Consider the following 18,573-nt stretch of genomic DNA (forward strand, 5'->3'; position numbering starts at 1 on the left):
CTTCTTCTTAGGCGATATTCTCAAGAGATGCCATTATGAAAGTGCGCATACCTGCCTGTATTTTAAGAAGAGCTGAGAAAAAAAAAGACGATTTAACGCGATACCTCGAAGGCCACCTTGAAAACCCACTATGCGATTATCTCAGCCTGTCTCGAGACTTTACGCGCGTTACATCTAAGCTTACTCTAAGTCCTGACTGTGAATACCGCTTATATTATCGACGACCACTGGCTCTATCTCTCTCGTTCTCCATCACTGCAGCAAGAGAGCTTTTACCTACCGCACTCTACATCCGTTGCCTAGAGTCAAGCCCGCCGGTTTCAAGATCACTTCGAGATCTCCTCCCTGCAACAGTCGCCACCTTCGATCAGACATCTCTGCATTTGCTTCTTATCCTTTCTTCATCTTCTACTGGTTTTTTTTTTGTTAAATCGAACCGTTCGCCTACATCTCGCCTCATCAAACATTTTACTTATCGATATCTCCCATGCCAGTAATCATAATTAAATACTTTTTTCCTTCGTGCACGCATATCCTTCATGCATATCTTCTATCGATACTCTTCAGCAACTTTCGCTTAATAATATCGACGTAGTAATAACAATATTTAAATAGATAGCAATAATACTTTTTTAACCATTAATCTCCTTCTATTTGTTTCTCACAATCGCATTTTCAGCCGTGCACCGTTTCTCTGCCTACGTGTGCAGAGCGATGTGCGTTCCACCGGTGCTCAGAAAGCATTTCTTTAACACCCACATGCCGATACGAACACATGTGCTCTCACACGAGCAGATTGAGCACTCTCGTATCACGCCATGCAATATTACATATATCGCCGGAGATTGGGTCCGGATACGGCCGTTCAACTAGCATGGGAGCAAGATACTAAGCAGCCACTTCCTCTTTCATGTCCGTACCGCTTGTAAACAGATCGTTAACGACGAGATACGCACTATTTTAGCACAGATTCCATTTCCGTAGTAGTAAAAAATTATTGCTCGCGCGATAGCGGTAATTCACAAGATGAGCCAAAATCAATAATTCGATTCGAAATACCACGTTTACGATTAACCGTTGTAACACGCAAGCTGCGATGTACGCAATCGCACGGTGTATCTAAATATAATCTGTAATATTTTTAAAATAGATTTAAATATGATTTATAATTTAATGTGTATTTCTTTATATTTTTCGAATATGCAATATTATATATATATTATGAATTTTATTAATTATACATATACTATTACAACTGTATTATTAATTATACTATTAATTAATAAATCACGTAATCGATATAAAATTATGATAATACAACATTTTTCCCCGTTTACGATACATTTATTAAAATTCATGTACGTTTGAATACCCGGTGTCAATTGTATTTTATGTATAATTCAATAAGCAATAGAGAAAATGATAAAATTAATTGGACACGTAAAGAGTAATGGAAAATACCTAAGATAGATTAATATAGAAAATACGAAAAATACAAGCGAAGAATCTAATAAATACCGTACAAATCCGATTCAACAATCATATGCACTTAAGTTCTCGCGTTTATGTCCTTCTTCTATCACATTAAGAAATTCCATAGTTATCTGCGCTAACGGGATATCCTGAGAAGCGTGTCTCTCTTGCTTTTTATCTACTGTACTAATTCAATTAATGTGAGATAAAGTGAGCTAAAGTGAAGTCGGGATTGGCGTAATGTATTCTAACAGAGAAAGAACTAAATTAAAATCCTATTCTCGCAAAATTATTAAATTAATGTCAAATAATGTCATAAAATACAATGAGAACAAACCGTTTTATTATTTTGTGGCAAAAATAATTTCAAGATCAATACTAAATATGTAAATAAATTATTCTGCAATTTTTCTAATTGAAGGAATATTGTATTGTCGACAAGTGCTACAAAAACATTGTATTTAAATATCGCTAATGATCTTTTATCTCGTTACGTTCAGTCTATAAATTGTGTCACTGATTCAATGCGTTTTTCATTTAATTTGATTTTATTTATATCTACAGATGTTAAATGACACTAAATAAAAAACTTTTTAAATATCAAAAATTACAGTGCAATGCACTACAGCGATACGTACGAAACATAATATATTTAAAAATATGTTTTTGACGACTCTCTCTATAACAGATTTCTATCTATCGTAATAACTTTTCACGTTGAGACACCGTCATTTGTAATGAAAAATGCATAATAGACAACATGTTCAGATAATCATTGAGGATTCGTTCATGTTTTTAATTATGCATACAGCGAAATGCAGCAATATATATCACGGTGGTCAGATATTACTAATCGAATGGTGGTTATTACGAGAGAGAAAGAGATGATCATTGACAGGATGCTTGCACCCTAATTATTCCTTAACAACTCATGGAGCAATTATCTATTCTGATTGCAGGTGAGCGCATCTCGATATCCCGTAGTGGTGAAACTGGGCCACGCCCACGGCGGAACCGGCAAGGCCCGTGCGGAAACAAATCAGGAATTTCTAGATCTCGCTTCGTTGGCAGCTATGGCGAACACTTACTGCACGGCGGAACCCTACATCGACACCAAGTACGACGTGCACGTGCAGAAAATCGGGAACAACTACAAGGCTTTCATGTAAGTCGTCAAAGTACGAAATCAAGAGAGCGTAACATTTGAAGTGTCAAAGCTCCGAGAGAATTTAAATAACCATAGAAATTATTTCAAAACTCGTGAAAAGATTTAAAGGAGACGGCACGTTCCTCCGAATTTTTGGTTCCAATTTTTCTCTACTGATTGTGAGTTCAATTAATGATAATTCCAAAGAATTTAGCTACATCGTTTTGTACATTGAACAATTAATAATATAATAATTGAACCGTGTAAGAACGTATATTTCTGTAGGCGAAAAAGCATAAGTGGCAACTGGAAATCGAACACCGGATCAGCTATGCTGGAACAGCTTTCTGTAAGCGAGCGACATCGTACATGGGTCGACCATGTGGCGCAATTATTTGGAGGATTGGATATCTGTGCGATTGAATTGCTAGTTGGCAAGGACGGCCGGGAACATATTATCGAGGTCAACGACAGCGCGCTATCTTTAATGGGTGACTCTCAGGAAGAGGATCGACGTCACATCGCGGACTTGGTCACCGCGAAGATGCAGGTACGTGCTAATCGCGAGCGATCACGCGACTCATCCAGCGATCCATCAATTAAAATATTCCATCTGTGCAGGTCTATTGTCGACCTCCAAGCATGTTAACGAAGACCGCCTCGCGGGGCTCGATGTCGGGTTCTAGCCAAGTGGGTAGTCCGGTAGAAGATCGAACTGCACCTCCAACTGCACCTATGGGATCCCACGGAAGTATAGGCTCGATGGCTAGTATAGGCAGCTTAGGTTCCATAGGTTCCACCGCACCACCGATTACAGCCGATGTCACCGCCTCGGATAGTCATCATCAATTGCAACGGCGTGACTCTCAAGGTACATACTTCTGTCTTTTTACAACTGCTCTCGATTCACAATGAAATCTGATTAACTTAAAATATAAGTTTTCCAAATTCCCTTATTCCACTTTCAAGAGAAGACTGATATAAAGACAAAATTGTTAAAGATAAATATTACTAATAAACTATTATGTGTTGAGATTTGAATGCGTAGCTCGAATATTTCTCACGTGAAAGACACATTTTAATGTTTGTTCTGCTGCTTTCAGCCGAAAATGTTGCGCATTAAGATAAGAAAGAAATATTGCGCGATAAGACCATACTTTTAAATCAATCGATTGAAGAATATTGGTTTCGTTCTTATATCTCTCACGCAAGTATATCAATTCTTTATCGAGTTTCAATTCTCGTAGCTTCTCAATCGAGCACGGTGAGCAGCGCGCCGTCCGTCGGCCGACGTACCGAAGAACCACCGACAACCAGAGTGCCGTTCCATCGACAGGGCAGCCAGTCGCAGGCCCAGGGTGAGGACACCGAGGACACGATGAAGAATCTGCGAAAGACATTTGCTGGCATTTTTGGGGACATGTAGACCACAAGATATGGCCGACGTAGCGAGAGTGTGGACGTCGGGCACTCTCGCGATGAGGTAGCTAATGACAACAAGTCGGCACCAATAACACGAACTCATGAAATTCTCCGACGATCGCTAAGCATGTTCCACGAATGAAGCGCATCACACTCGACGCGCCAATCGTGCGAAAGTTGACGCGGAGCGTGTAGATATCTATATATTTGCAGATTGTCGTAGAAAACTCGCGAAAATGCATGCTACGCGAAGTGCATTAATCATTTCAATTTAATAGAAAGTTATCGGAAAATAAGGGCTTCTTCAATTAAAGTGTTAAAAGTACGAATAGACCAAATGACATGATTTAAGATGCCACGAAGCAACTCTCTGGGTATTTCGCTTAAACTTCTTCAAAGCCCTGGACTTGGACTCGGTCTACTCGCATTCTTAGCACTTTAATTATGAACGTCAATTAGGCCGAGCGGGGAACAAACCGATAATTACTGATCAGGAAAAAAAACCAAGATTTTCTCTTTCAACAATTTAATAAGCTAACGCGTTGTATGGTAGCGAGGTAGGCACTGTATATTGAAAGCATCATGATCATGTGTGTATGTATACATTGGGGAATAAAGTAGGCTCTATGTAATCCGTGTACACTCTGACGAATTAAAAGCTAGGCAAGTTCAGTCGAAGAAAATGGAAACTCACTTAATATCAGCTTGATGTCAGTTGAATTACTACCGCGATATCCAGTGAAATTTGCGTCAACAATAAGCGCGCTTTGTCACTATAAAAGCAGGAATCGCTCCGTAGGCCCCTGGCATCTCCTCAACCGGTTTTACTTCGAGCATCCACTTTTAGGCTTAACGTTCGGATCGTCGTGTGTCATATTGTCATTAAGGGAAAATGCATTGCGAGATAGAAATTAAGGCAGGCAATGGGCGTCTTTTGGGCGATCTCGCAATGTTTGTAAAAATATATTCGTACGCCTATGTCATTCGAGATAATCGAAGACGACAAAAAAAGAGGAGATTCGGGCATTATTCTGAACATTTGGCTAACCGAGACTGCAAGCGGTCGTTTGGTTTCATCTAGGACTACAAGTCGCGAGGACGTATATATATATATATGCATATATATACCTATTGTCTCTATTATTAAGCGCACAAGTAGTTTTAAGATAACCAGGGATGGGCGAAATTTTTCCATATCGCGAAACGTCGAACTTCTTTAGATCCAAATCCAAATCCGCGAATTCTTTATCCGCCAGTAAAGAATATATAAATTAGTTCGCGGCACACTAATAAATTTCCAATGGAGGATATCACGCGTGTAGATTTTCTGATAATGATAAAAATTTATCGTGCATCCCGAAAGTGGCGACACTTTTTTTTCCTAAATTTTCGCACGTCGCGGGTTGTCGTTAGAGCTGCACAGGGCGACCACGCCGTCGGTGGAAAATTCATGAAAATTTGGTCGCTGGGTTTTTAGCATTAAGGAACCGTATGTAAGCGATGGATCTTGGCGCGAGAAATGAGAATAAATGGTCAAATTGACCGGAAATTCGGCATGCGATTATGCAACGCGAGACAGAATATATAATTCCGATACATAGATCTGCAAATATATACATATACGCATATGTATGTTCAAACAGACTGAATGTAATACCGGCGAGGTATAACAGTTATAAGCATAATTAAAACTACGCGGAGTACGGTACGAAGAAGGGGCAGTTTTCATCGAATCGATCTAACTTAATAAAATAAGACTAAAGAAGAAATTAGGTGAGACAATCGACCGTGGTTTCAGCTCTGAAGAAAGGATAGATCAACATTACGCAATAATTATTGCGAATTTAAATCCTGCTGAACGGAAGCAGTTGCTAAATGTGATAAAACATTCGAGAAATATCAATTAATATATAATCAGTTGATAGAGATAAAAAGGAGAACGTAAATTTTAACGACTGACGGGAAGGGCGATTTATTTGAAAGTATGATCTTATTTGAAGCGCTGACGATATAAATCGATCAAGTCACACATTGATATTAGTTATAAAGTAAAATAAATAAGTAAAATAAACGGGAAATTATTGTGTCATAATAAAAAAATTAAATATACGTGAATTAAAGGTGAGGGAAATAGCCGCAGACGGCAGAAAATTTCCGATATGCTCGTACGTGACCGATTCGCAATATGAAATACAAAATATCTAGAATTTCTATGCAAGTCTCTGGGTTTACATTTTTCGAAATTTGATGGATTTTGTCTAGCCTTCGGGAGGCCAGGGTCCGATTAGCGCCATTGATTTCTTTTTTATATTTTCAGCGCTTCATTTATAAAACTCTATGTAACGAAAATCTGACTTTGTACGATTTCGTCGTATCTCTCTTTCGCGGTTTTTTAACTGCATAAGTAATAAGTAACTGACAGTTTGATTTTCATGTGCCTTGACACTGAAGTGTCCTTCGTATCACGTTTTTCGCGATATCAGGTGACAATTGAAAAGTGTAGAAGATGAAACATTTTTTCGGAGGAACGTAAGTTACGCGACGACGTTGGTAAAGTTCTGCAGATAAGCAGAATGAAGTAGGTATTTTGAGCAGACATTGCACTTTACCGCGTGATACTTTTGATCGTTTGTACTTTTTATAAAGCTCGATCTCATTGCATTTGTACATTCGCTGAGACACACTGTTTCTTCACTGACCTTCACCGCGGCGGAGAAGTGTGCGTACCGTCCAACAGCTTACATCCGTTACAACATGAACGCAGTGTCGAGATGCAAGAATACGTTACGTAAAAGTAAGTTCTTGTATACGTCATAATTTTCGCCGGGATAATCGCGATCCTAACAATTTTCAATTCTGCAATACATAACGGTAGATTGTCTTCCATGCGTTGTGAATATTTTCAGCAGCGGATCTCGTGCAAGTGAAACAGATGTCTTAGCCCCTAACGTTCTTCTTTTCAATAGTTTGACGTAGCTTATATTTCTGTGAACATAATTGCGTCCTTGAAAATATCTAAATGTAATTCGTAGTTTCTTTTTCATCATTTTTTCTCGCACTGAAAACTTCAAGTCTAGCAAGTCTTGTGATTAGGAAGAAAAAAAAGTAAGGGTCAAACAGGGACACGAAGATCGCACGAAAGGTTTAACAGCTGGACGCACACAAAAGAGATCTTTAATTCCATTTTCAGAGCTGACGCCACGGTACGGAGAAGAGCAATCAAACAATCATAATCACGTCACTGCGCGGAGATCAATCGATCAGCGCTAGATGCGTAGACGAGGTTACAGATTGAAGAATATCTCAGGGGTGCGAATCTAGGCACTAGATAAAAAGTAGGAACTAGAAGCAGCAACGTGTAACTACGCGATGCAGCCTAGTCAAATCACTGATGCCGATTGGAATCGGCACAACGGATAGAATTAGGGTTCGCTTGTTCGGAAAAAAATCCTTGTAACTGTGATCTTCGGGATTGTCTGTAGTGATGGAGAATTTTGCGTCCGTATCTTGTTCGGCTGGTCGCTTTTCTCAGTAAATTTCTATATGCATAATTAATGAGTCTTTTCTGTTTTTCAATGACTCTCGTTGTTTCTCGATCTTCGAAAATTTTATTTCGCAGCTTTGCAAGTTCTTGAAGAAAATTTTCAAAAAAGACTTGTCGCAGATACCATACCACTATTTAAAACATCAGTTGTTGTTAAGTCTTGTGCAAAGTTTAGAAAACATTATAATTATGTGATAAATTTTCATAAAAGTGAAAATATATTGTTCGATCAGTAGCGTTCGCTAACACTGAGCTCAATTGTTAAGAGTATTTTTAGCTTAATTATATGAAATTAATTTAAAGCAAATTTTCTTATTTGCAACACATATCATTCAATACCTCGTTTAAATGTAAACACGAAGCTGTAAGTTTAATCTGCAACTGTCGCAAAACGATCGTTGGAACAATTGCAATGTTGATCTTGATTAAATAGCGATACAGCGTCGGGCATTTCGTTGCTTGGATCATAACTTGGATCAAAGTGTTATACAGTGGCATGTTTAGTTACGGTGACCGTGTGGTGTCGTGAGCAGCAGTATTTTCATTTTCCTTTCGAATGCACCGATTGCACCGTAGTTCAAGTAATAACGCACCAGCAATATCCGTAGATTAGCACGGTAGCCATGCCGCATCTTCAATTCTCTAGGATACTTCTCGTGTTGCTGTGTATACGTGATCACGCTACGAATAATGAAAATAATTGAATAATAAATACCGTTTTCTCTCACCGCGAGCGTGAATTCGGTCTCATTGATCTCGCGCCACAATATATACATATGTGTGTACGTGTGTATATACAGCACGCGTACTATGCTCCATCGATAAGATCGCCTTAATGGGAATTTCACGATAATTTCACTTCTAATCATCATTCAAGAGATGACACTTATGTTCGTGCATTTGACGTCATCTCTGCTTTTAGGGTCGCAAATCCTAAAAGTACATCGACTCTCAGAAACCATCAAATCAGCAGCCATGACTGTAACGATCGCTGTAGCAAATTAGTGATTTCCATAATATCGATCATTGTGAATATAACGAGATACTCTTTCGCACGCTCTATATTAGATAAGGCGAGATACTTCGTGCAACCTGCGAGATTTATAAACGTGCAGTTGTAATAATTCGTATTAGAAGGCGGTGATACATAGACCGTGTATCACCGCCTGTAAGAGATTGCGGTAACGCTGAGAAAATATTGTTCGTCGAAAATCGATGTAACGATCTGTAGCAAATTAGTGTTTTCCATAATATTGATCGTTGTGAATATAACGAGATTAACGAAGGTATTGAAGTACAGCAAAAATTCGGTAGCAAACTGTTCGCAATTGCAAGCCCATGTTCCCTCCCTCGTCCAAGAGGGAACATGAGCTTACTGAAGAACGGTAAATTATAAACGATACCCGTGATCTCGACGATCATCCTTTGATTATCGCGAGAGAATTGTGCAATAAGTTATGGATTCGCGCATGTTTCACGCCTTTAGATAGCGTAACGCTCGTATATACATATATATATATATATATAAATATATCTATATCCTTCACTGCGCTTTCCGAGCATTCGTCACTGTACATCGAGGAGAAATCTCTTACGTACATATCATCCTGGCGGTACGATCGCTGAGCTTCAGTGCCTCCTTTCCTTCTCTTCGCTTTAGATTAACAGTAGTAGCATGGGGTCATCCATTTACAATCCTAACGTTATCCCCTTTACCCTTTACCTCCCAACGAAAATGGTAGAATAGTTAGATATATTAAAATCTATACGTGTTATTGCGAATTACAACACGCGGTGTGTCTTAAGATTAACAAAAATGTCTTTGCTAATTGTCTGCTAATTGCTAAGATCGTCCTTATGCTAGTTAGAAAGCCACTTGTAACAATTGGCTTCACTTTAACCGACGCTTATGAGAACAGTTCTCATAATGATGTCACGCAAGACTCTATGCGACTGCTGTTACAAACAAGCGATCGGATTGCTACATTTTGAAAACATTGAAGAAATCTCGATGTAGAAGACAGAGGGGTTCCATTGTCTTGGTGCATTTGGTAGCTAGCTACTTTACGGGATGCGCTCGTTAAGGCCGACACAAACACCAAAATTTGTAACTTTGTAAGTGCTTCACAACGAAAGCGGCAAGAGGCGCATTTTCAGCGGTTGTATACTTTTATTTCGCATCTGAGCTGAGGAGTAAGCCAATAGGATAGAGTACGCATCATCGATTTACCCCCGATTACACGACGGCTCGTCTCTCGATAATACTCAATGCGTAATTCTGTGTGTAACGAATTTAATGTTAAAGTATGGTTACGGCGAGTTACGGATAGTAACTCAAGATAAAAAAAAAGTATCTCAATTCCGTAGCGTGTGGGCGCGACGAAAATACATGTACGTATACGTCGCAACCCAGTAGTGTGTGTTACCTCCTTGATTTCAATGCGTGCTAGCCCAATACGTATGACATCCAATCATACACATATATAGGCACATATACAAAAAAATTTAATCGTATCGTAACGCTATATAAGTAATATTACTGTACGGTATGATATCGATGTTACTTAATCCTTTATCATTAAAGTCAGCCTAACGTGCCAGGAAAGCAAACTAATAATAAGATTTACACTGTTAATCAATGTGAATGTCGTTGACTCGCTGATGATTCACCGCTCTTACTCAACATATCGTTAATTTAAATAAACAACGAGCTAGAAGCAACTATTAAATGGGTTGATTAGCATGTGATTGCTTCTTAACTGCATTTTGTGTTAAAATAATAAATTTTAACATGCAAGACAGTGAAAAATAATGACATATTGAGGAGGAGCGGTGGCGACTCGTTACTGAGTCAAATATAACGTTACGAATTTAACAGTGTAGTAAGTCGTGTAAACGAACATAAACCCGAGTCCAACTATGTAGATTACGTAGATTTATATAGATTTATGTAGGTTCGTTAGGGATTTGAAAAATTAACATAATTGGTCGGGCGTTCGATTATGCAAATCGATTATAATATACATATAATCTAAAACAGATGCGTAGATTAGTAGGATGTCGACGAAAGGGCGGCCCGTGTTCATCGCGCTTTCTCGAGCGGAATGATCCTTACCGGGCGCGAGCACGGTTGATCGTGCTACCAAAGAGAGGAAGGGAGAATCGAAATGTGACGCTTCGATGACCACGAACGGACCACCCACGCGGGAGAAAGGGTTGAACCGAGGTCCATGGATCGACTCGTTGGCCGCCACGTGCTCGAAAACCACCGTGACTTTCGAATTGGCTGACATTCACGCGGCGGCCGACGTTTCGACGAACCTTGAATCGAGGCTGAATACCAACGGTGATGACTTCTGACATTACCGCGTGCGAAGTGCGATTCAATCGTCGTGTAAAAAAAAATAAATGATAGAGTTGTAATGGATGATGAGCACGAGCGGAGGATTCGTTACGGATCGTGGTGATCTCGAGCGTAATGCAACACAAATGCAAGGTATACCAATACGAGGATCTGAATGAACGGCGGCCTTTTTGATATCTGTTCCAATTACAGAACTTTAATATGCTTGCATTAATTAAATATTATTTTAGAATAGATTTAATAACGTCGCTATTAGTTTATATTTTACGGTTTCGTTGCAACTTGCATACTTTCCATTAAACGAACTAGATTTAACCGCATCGAAGGTCGGTCAGGTAATTTAAAAAAAAACTAAAAGGTGAATACCTTTGCACAATTTATCCGAAATGGAGATTACTGAATTTTTACTTTATGAAATGATAAGATGTGATAGCAAATAATTTTTCATGATTTGAACGGTGGAAAAATTGATGATTACGAGGGTTTGTCCGCTGATCACAAGATTGATGCGAAAAGAATATGCAGTTCGGTAAGAGTCCAAAGAGAGAGAAATCGCGAATGGCGCGGCGCGTTACCTTTTAACGATAAACTTTTAACGGTACTTATAAATCTATCTAAGCGTATTTTTAGTAGTTCACTGAAAGGACAACGAATCAACAGAGCGAATACGTGTCCTGAGCGGTGGAAACGGGTGGAAACTAACAAAATGGAAGAAAGAGATCGAAGGACGCCTATGTAGAGCAACCGCGTAGTACGTCGCGCGCGCCCGTAGATTAGCGCGCGCTAAAATTATCATTGAAAATCTAAGTAACGGAGTAGCTTCTCCCCGCTAAGCGCGATGGGGGAGGAATTAGATCACATACATAAAATGCGAGTTCTATCTGTCATCGTTAATTACTAAGGATTATCAGAGCTTGGCAAAGAGCTCTGAGATGAAATCAATATGAAATGAGTTCTGCAAATGTAAGAATACAAATTTATAGCCTCTAGTGAGTACGCAAAGAAGTGTAGTACAATATTAATGAGAACGTGTATAACGAGAACATGTATAAAAATATATAAAGAATATATAAATAATATATATATAAAGACAAATATATATAACAAATATATATAAATGCGAACGCATATACAAATACAAAAATATGTAATTATTCCTATGGTATGATATGCAACGTTAATCATTAGGTGCACGTAAGATGGTCGTTGCGCTCGTGCACTTATCGCTTCATCAAAGATTGATGATGGAAATATCTTGAAAATAATGAAGCGTGAATTTGGCTGCGCTGATAAAAATTTCAATGTTCTACTTGTTAAAAAATTCGCTCGATTCAAGCTACTTCTATTAACGAAGAGCGAAAAGCGCGATGAGCAGCGAGCATCAACGTTCAGTGAGTTCAGTGCTGACAATGTCCTTTTCGCAATAGTTAACGAGATGAAATATAGAAGTAGAGAGTAGATCATTTTCGGGACGAGATACCTCAGTCGAAGCATGCTGTTTTTCGCCTAACATATGCTAATATAAAAACGGCGTTTGATGCGAAACATCCGATAAATATTGAAGATCAATTGGATGAAGTTATCGATTTAATTTTAATGTAAGGATATTGGACTCTTTGTTTTTTGGCGCAATATATCCATATTTGCGCAGTTTTGTAAAACTTTTGTATCGGTATTATGTATATTGCGATAAAAGTGCGAGAAATTTGTGTCGCTAAAATAAAACGCAATATCCATTAAGACTTCTCGATTGTTAATCACGACTGTGAAATGGTAATACATTGCGACGAGTATTTTCATTTAGCATTTAATATAACATTTTTTCAAGAACAACGATTTAATGATACAAATACGGACGAAAATTATGATGAGATTTTTTGTATTATTAACGTTTTATCTATATGGTTGACGGATACGGTAACAGTTTCTTAGAATGTTAAACGTTTCGATGTGGTTCGTAATTAACCAAACAGAAATATCAATAGAATAATATCTAGCAATTAACGCGTCAGGCAGTTTTCTGAATAATAGAAAACTCGTCAAGACAAAACAGACTGTAACGAATCTCAAAAAAAAATATTTACCCCATAATAGATTAGAAAACATTTTCAATGTTTCCTAGTCGTTATGGTTGTTATAATAAATCTTACTCCCAAGCTCATTCCACAATATGCTGTTTGCGTCTAGAAACTTTCTATTCTGTAGTCAATAACTACATTTAAACAATTTGCGCAATGGATAAATTGTATATTATACACTGTACAATCGTACATTGTCGGCAAATTGTTTAAGCGTTTTGATTTGTTCATATAAAATAGAATGTTTCTAGATGCAGAGAGCACATTGTAGATTAGGCTTTAAATGTGTTAAAACAATAGATCGCGACTATAAATGTCCATTATGTTATATATACATAAATATATATTATATGCGTTACGTTGTATTGGAGTTACCATTACTAATGTATTACCATAATTAATGTGAAATATAGTAATTAATTCGGGTACCGAGTGTTTTAACTGCGAAATGTTATAAACATTAATGTGTACTCGTGAAGCTGTCATTTTAGGTCAAACTCAGCAAAATGTTTTTTCTCGATTACCGATTACTAGGCGATACGTATAGATGAATCGCTTCGATAATGAAATAAAAAAGAAACAAAACGATATATTAATCATCAATATCTCTGCAGCAATGGTAACAAACGAGATATTCATAATACGCATTAGATATGGAGCGTTGTATACTTCGAAAACGCCCCGATGTAGAATCTGTTACATTATTATGTTTAATGCAATACGTAAGCTGAACTGTAATAATAAAAACATATATAAGCGTAAAATCACATGCATGCGTTGTCATTTTCCTTTCACCTTTCGATATCTTCGGCGCGATATCTTCATAACATATATACGATACGCGTAAAGAGTTAAAGAAATTACATATAAAAATAAAATTGTTATCAGTATCAATTTTTATTTTCAAATATATGTTTAAAAAGAGCGATTAAACATGTTAATAACTTCTAAAAATTAGAGAGAGAGAGAGAACAATGCATACATAGATAAAACACGAAGATATTCAGTAATATTTAAATTATGCATTATATATTACGATTATTATCATAATATTAAAGATATTAAACAAGTTACATGTTGTAAAATTTAAAACAACGATTTATCAAGTTCTGTGTTGAGGGAACAATTTCTGTACATCCCCGCGCGGTTGAGCTCGGCACTGAAAAAATTGTTTCGGGGATAATACGACGTTGGCACCGTATGAATTGTCGGTGCGTACCAGCCATAATCCATAGAAGTTTTCCAATAGCAAGGATGAGGAGGATTGTCTTGACCGTAACCTGTAAAAACTTCTGAAAAAAGTTGGAAAATTGTTAATAATTAAAAATGAATGCATGCTAGGACTACACTATAATATTTGTGCACATATATACGTAAGAGAAAAATATCAAACAAATGTATCATAAATTATTATGGAAATAAAAATTATGATCAAGAACTAATACATTTTACGAATACATTTTTTGGGTATCTATTACATCTTTATAGATTAAATTACTCTTGTGTATATTATTGTTAAATATAATCCAAATTATTTTCGGTTTTCTCGGATGCATGTTCGTGAATACGAAAATTTTCGCTTACGAGCTCCAGTCTGATTCCTGGAATCTATAAATCGATCTCCGTACAGTTGTACGGTATCTGGTACGCCACGCTAGTGCACTGATATTGACCATGGATCCTCCCGAAGTCGTTTACGAGTGAGCCACGTATTTTGAAGCCGGGATCCACAGTTATGTTCTTCATTTTCGCGAATGCCGCCATGTCGACGTAACGAAGATCGTTGTTGTTCAAGAAGAGAAACAGTAAATTGTCGAGACCTTGGAAGGTGTCGGACTTTAGCACTGTCAACTGATTGCCGTTCAACCAGAGCGAGTTCAACGATTTCATATGCCGAAAGACATTGGCGGGAATTGTCCTCAATCGATTCCTGCCCAAGTCGAGCTCGTTTATCTCGCTGAGACCACGGAACACGTCGGGGTGCAAGGTCGAGATCTTGTTGCGCGACAGATAGAGAAGATCTATGTGAGTTAGTCCATTGAACGCTCCAATCGGTATCTCCGCTATGTCGTTTGAGTCCAGAACTAGCGTCTCCAGCTGTCTGAGTCCCTTGAACATGTTCCGCTTCAACGTGAGCTGGTTGTTGGTGATATAGAGCTCGTGCAAGTCCGAAAGACCCTTCCACACGCCGGGTCGCAGGTCCGAGATGTTATTGTAATCCAACAGCAACGTCTCCAGATTGTTCAAATTTGCGAAAGCGCCGTCTTCTACATTGGTGATTGTATTATTCCTCAGGTCCAGATAGGTGAGCTGATTGAGAGCGTCGAAGTAATGTCGGCCGATACTCGGCAGTCGATTGTCGCGAACATAGAGAGCGGACGAATTGCTGACGTCGGCGAAGGCGTTTCTGGTGACATTAACGATCTCGAGATTCTCCAGATGTAGTTCGATATCCTCGATCGTCTGAACAGCATTGACGTCCTCAAAAGCTACGCTGTGAAGAAAACCGCCGTTTTCCAAACAGACATACAGGTGATTGTAAACCTGACAGTCGGCGTCCTCCGTGAAAACATCCGCGACGTTGTCCGATAAGAGGAGATAAATGAGAAGGAAGCACATGATGTGCTCGGAGACTGATTGTGCACTAACCTCGTGTGTATCGGGGTTTCTTCGCGTACACGATGTTTGCGAGGTTTATTACGCGAACATACATACCGGCGATAAGTTATTACACACGTATATCTACCACAACATAACATCTCGCGTTATCTGGGACTTCGTAATTAATTTATAAGTTATAGGAACCCTGTATAATATTATCTTTTAATAACTCTCCTTTAATATTAGTTAATTATGCGAAAAAGCTTCATTGGAAGTCACTTAATCTCCCCGGCTAAGCGAGCTTCAACTATGCCAGCACGATTTAAACGACTTTCTGAAATATATTATGTAATCAACAATATCATTATCCTCCATTAGTTGTGTAAAGAAATTAATAGATTTCTCACATTGTTTGTAAGATCGGTTCTTTGTAATTATAATTGTAGATGTGAAAGTATATTAAACCCATTATGCATTTCCATGTGTACACATAAAATCATATTTTCTATAAGTTACTGAGAATAAACAGCACTAAAATAATGTTTTTATCAAACGACATAAATTTACTGCATAATAGGGTCAGTAATAAAATAATAAAAATCATGTTACACAAAAATTTCAACAGAAATACTCCTCCAGAAAATTCCCGATGCTATAAATTGACGCTTAGAAATTATTCATCTTCTACACTCTGCAATAAGCAGCCATTATATCTGAATACCGGAAAACGACTAAGAATTATCGGTAACGAATAACAAGACCGTATCAGGATCTCACACTTTATACAACATGCTGCGATAAAAGATTCAGGCGCCGCTCCGTCCACATATATTAACTTTGTGTGCAATTCGCGACGAGTTACTTGCAAAGGATTCATTAGGAAATACATAAAAATATTCATGGACTGATAAGATTCGACGAGTGCAGTGATCGGTTGCGCCGGCTTATTAATAGCTGAACATTATCGTGCTAGCTACTTGCAACTTCTGAAATCAAATATATATAAGTCAAACGACATTTACGTCGTTCGAGAAAAGCTCTCGTACCTGTAACTAATTTTATCCATTATTTACATTAAAAAATACTCTTGCCGTCGGTAATTTCCCTGCTTTTCGTACACATTTGTTTTATAAAATTTTAATTAAATTATTTACGCGTTCATATTATATTACTTTAATATTTTAATTCTCCGTATTTATACGCTTTTTATTCTTTTATGTTCACGTATAATGCAGGGAATTTAAGCAGTGAAATATGTCTAAATACAAAGTGTGGGAGACATATGTACGTATTTATCCATTTATTCATTATTTTTAATAATAATTTTGCTGTAAGTAATTTTCATGCTATTTTTTGTACATCTATTTAATAAAACTTTAACTGAATTATTTTTGCGCTTATATATTACATCACATATTTTAATTTATTTGCCGCATTTATGTATGCAGTTTTCTTATCCCTTTAGACTTATACGTATAATGCAGGGAACTTTAAAAATGTATCAATGGGATATGTTTGAACGAAAAACGTGGAAAGAATATCAGATTTACATAGCAATTCAATTGAAAAAAAGAGGCAGTGATATCGTATTACGCAGTTAAATTTGCAATATTGAGTTTAAGAGCAGTTATACGTAGATCGCGTTGAATTACATCCGAGAAAAACGAAACTCACTTGTTTCTACACAATGCATACCGGAGTTTTCCAATTATCTTGATTTACCAGAGAATTTAACTTTGAGATAAATATTTGACAATATCAATATCCCACTTTCTGAAAAACTTACTTGGGCACATAAATCTTGGTGGAAGATTGTAAGTTCGGTAAACATCACTTGTACGCGGGCCAAGCGCGGATGATCTTTCGTCTTGGTAACCCGAAAATTTTTCACCAGCACAAGAGCATGGTATATCAACCATTTTACTATTACATTAATTTAATATGTATTATAATTTAATATGTATCGTAATTAATTTTTCCAAGCAGTCCCCAATAGTTAGATAACACACTATGTGTTTCACTTCAAGAAGACATCCATGATTACTCGGTTGCTGTAGAAACGACACTGGCATACATGATCGATTAAACACGAATGTATACGAATGTGTAACTAATTGTAAGTATACACATATACATATATATACTGAAATTATTTATATTATTTATAAGGTTCTACCTTAAATTTGGAATTTTTTATTTTATATTTCAATTTAATCATATAATTAGACAATAATTATTTGTCATCAAATTGATTAGGCACGATATATAATATAATAATTACTATTAACTATATTTACGTTATATCTAATAAATTTTTTAAATAAAGCACATTTTGTAATAACTACAAAGCTTCTTATGTATTGCGGCAAACGCATTTCCAGTAAAGTTTCAAGTACGGAAATGGAAATTTATGCACATGTACAGCCGCAGATACGGGTCCCTCTAACAGTTCTCAGATTAGGGTCAACAGACTTCCCAAGTGAATGCCTATAAGGTGATCGGACTTTATTTAGCATTTAAACAAAGTTTGCATTACATATTGTGCTAGTTACTATCGCACTCACTGATAACAGAAATGGTTTGCCTGACCATTTGGAGGACAACAGTAATGAAATACGGTAAATTATTATTATGCAAGACAAAACGCGATTATATATATAATTTTTTTCTATGGAACAAACAAATGGATTATATTTTTCACTTTATTTAATACAGAATATTGAGTTGTCCATTAAAAATATGATATACGTTAACTGATTTATATTTATTTTCCTTATAATTCATGACTGTACACATAGATTTAATGCTGACTTTAATTAATTAAAAAATTATTATTAATGTGAAATATCAATTATTACCAAAAAAAACTATATAAAATAAATATTAAAAATGTGTAGAGAAAATTCTAACATTTTTTTAAAACAATACAAATTATAGAACTTGT

General features: G+C 37.0%; 2 protein-coding genes across 2 annotated transcripts in view; one reads left to right on the forward strand and one right to left on the reverse strand.

Moving 5' to 3' along the window:
- LOC105569159 (synapsin) overlaps window positions 1-13,106 on the forward strand; it is a gene marked incomplete at its 5' end in the record, with an annotated part of 44,969 nt that extends 31,863 nt beyond the window's left edge. Inside the window, 4 exons of the mRNA XM_012025358.1 lie at window positions 2,433-2,638; window positions 2,906-3,170; window positions 3,242-3,491; window positions 3,868-13,106. Of these exons, the coding sequence (XP_011880748.1) occupies window positions 2,433-2,638; window positions 2,906-3,170; window positions 3,242-3,491; window positions 3,868-4,046 (900 nt within the window). The remainder of the gene's footprint in view (window positions 1-2,432; window positions 2,639-2,905; window positions 3,171-3,241; window positions 3,492-3,867) is intronic.
- Window positions 13,107-14,237: 1,131 nt separating this feature from the next.
- LOC105568984 (leucine-rich repeat-containing protein 15-like) lies at window positions 14,238-15,703 on the reverse strand. Its single transcript, XM_012025090.1, has 2 exons — window positions 14,613-15,703; window positions 14,238-14,320 (listed from the first exon to the last, which is right to left on the reverse strand). Exon 1 carries the CDS (start codon window positions 15,645-15,647, stop codon window positions 14,637-14,639), a length of 1,011 nt encoding a protein of 336 aa, XP_011880480.1. The 5' UTR covers window positions 15,648-15,703; the 3' UTR covers window positions 14,238-14,320; window positions 14,613-14,636.
- Window positions 15,704-18,573: the final 2,870 nt, after the last annotated feature.

The sequence above is a fragment of the Vollenhovia emeryi genome, unplaced genomic scaffold (assembly GCF_000949405.1).
Source record: "Vollenhovia emeryi isolate VEMERY1.0 unplaced genomic scaffold, V.emery_V1.0 DF939126.1, whole genome shotgun sequence".
NCBI lineage: Eukaryota > Metazoa > Arthropoda > Insecta > Hymenoptera > Formicidae > Vollenhovia > Vollenhovia emeryi.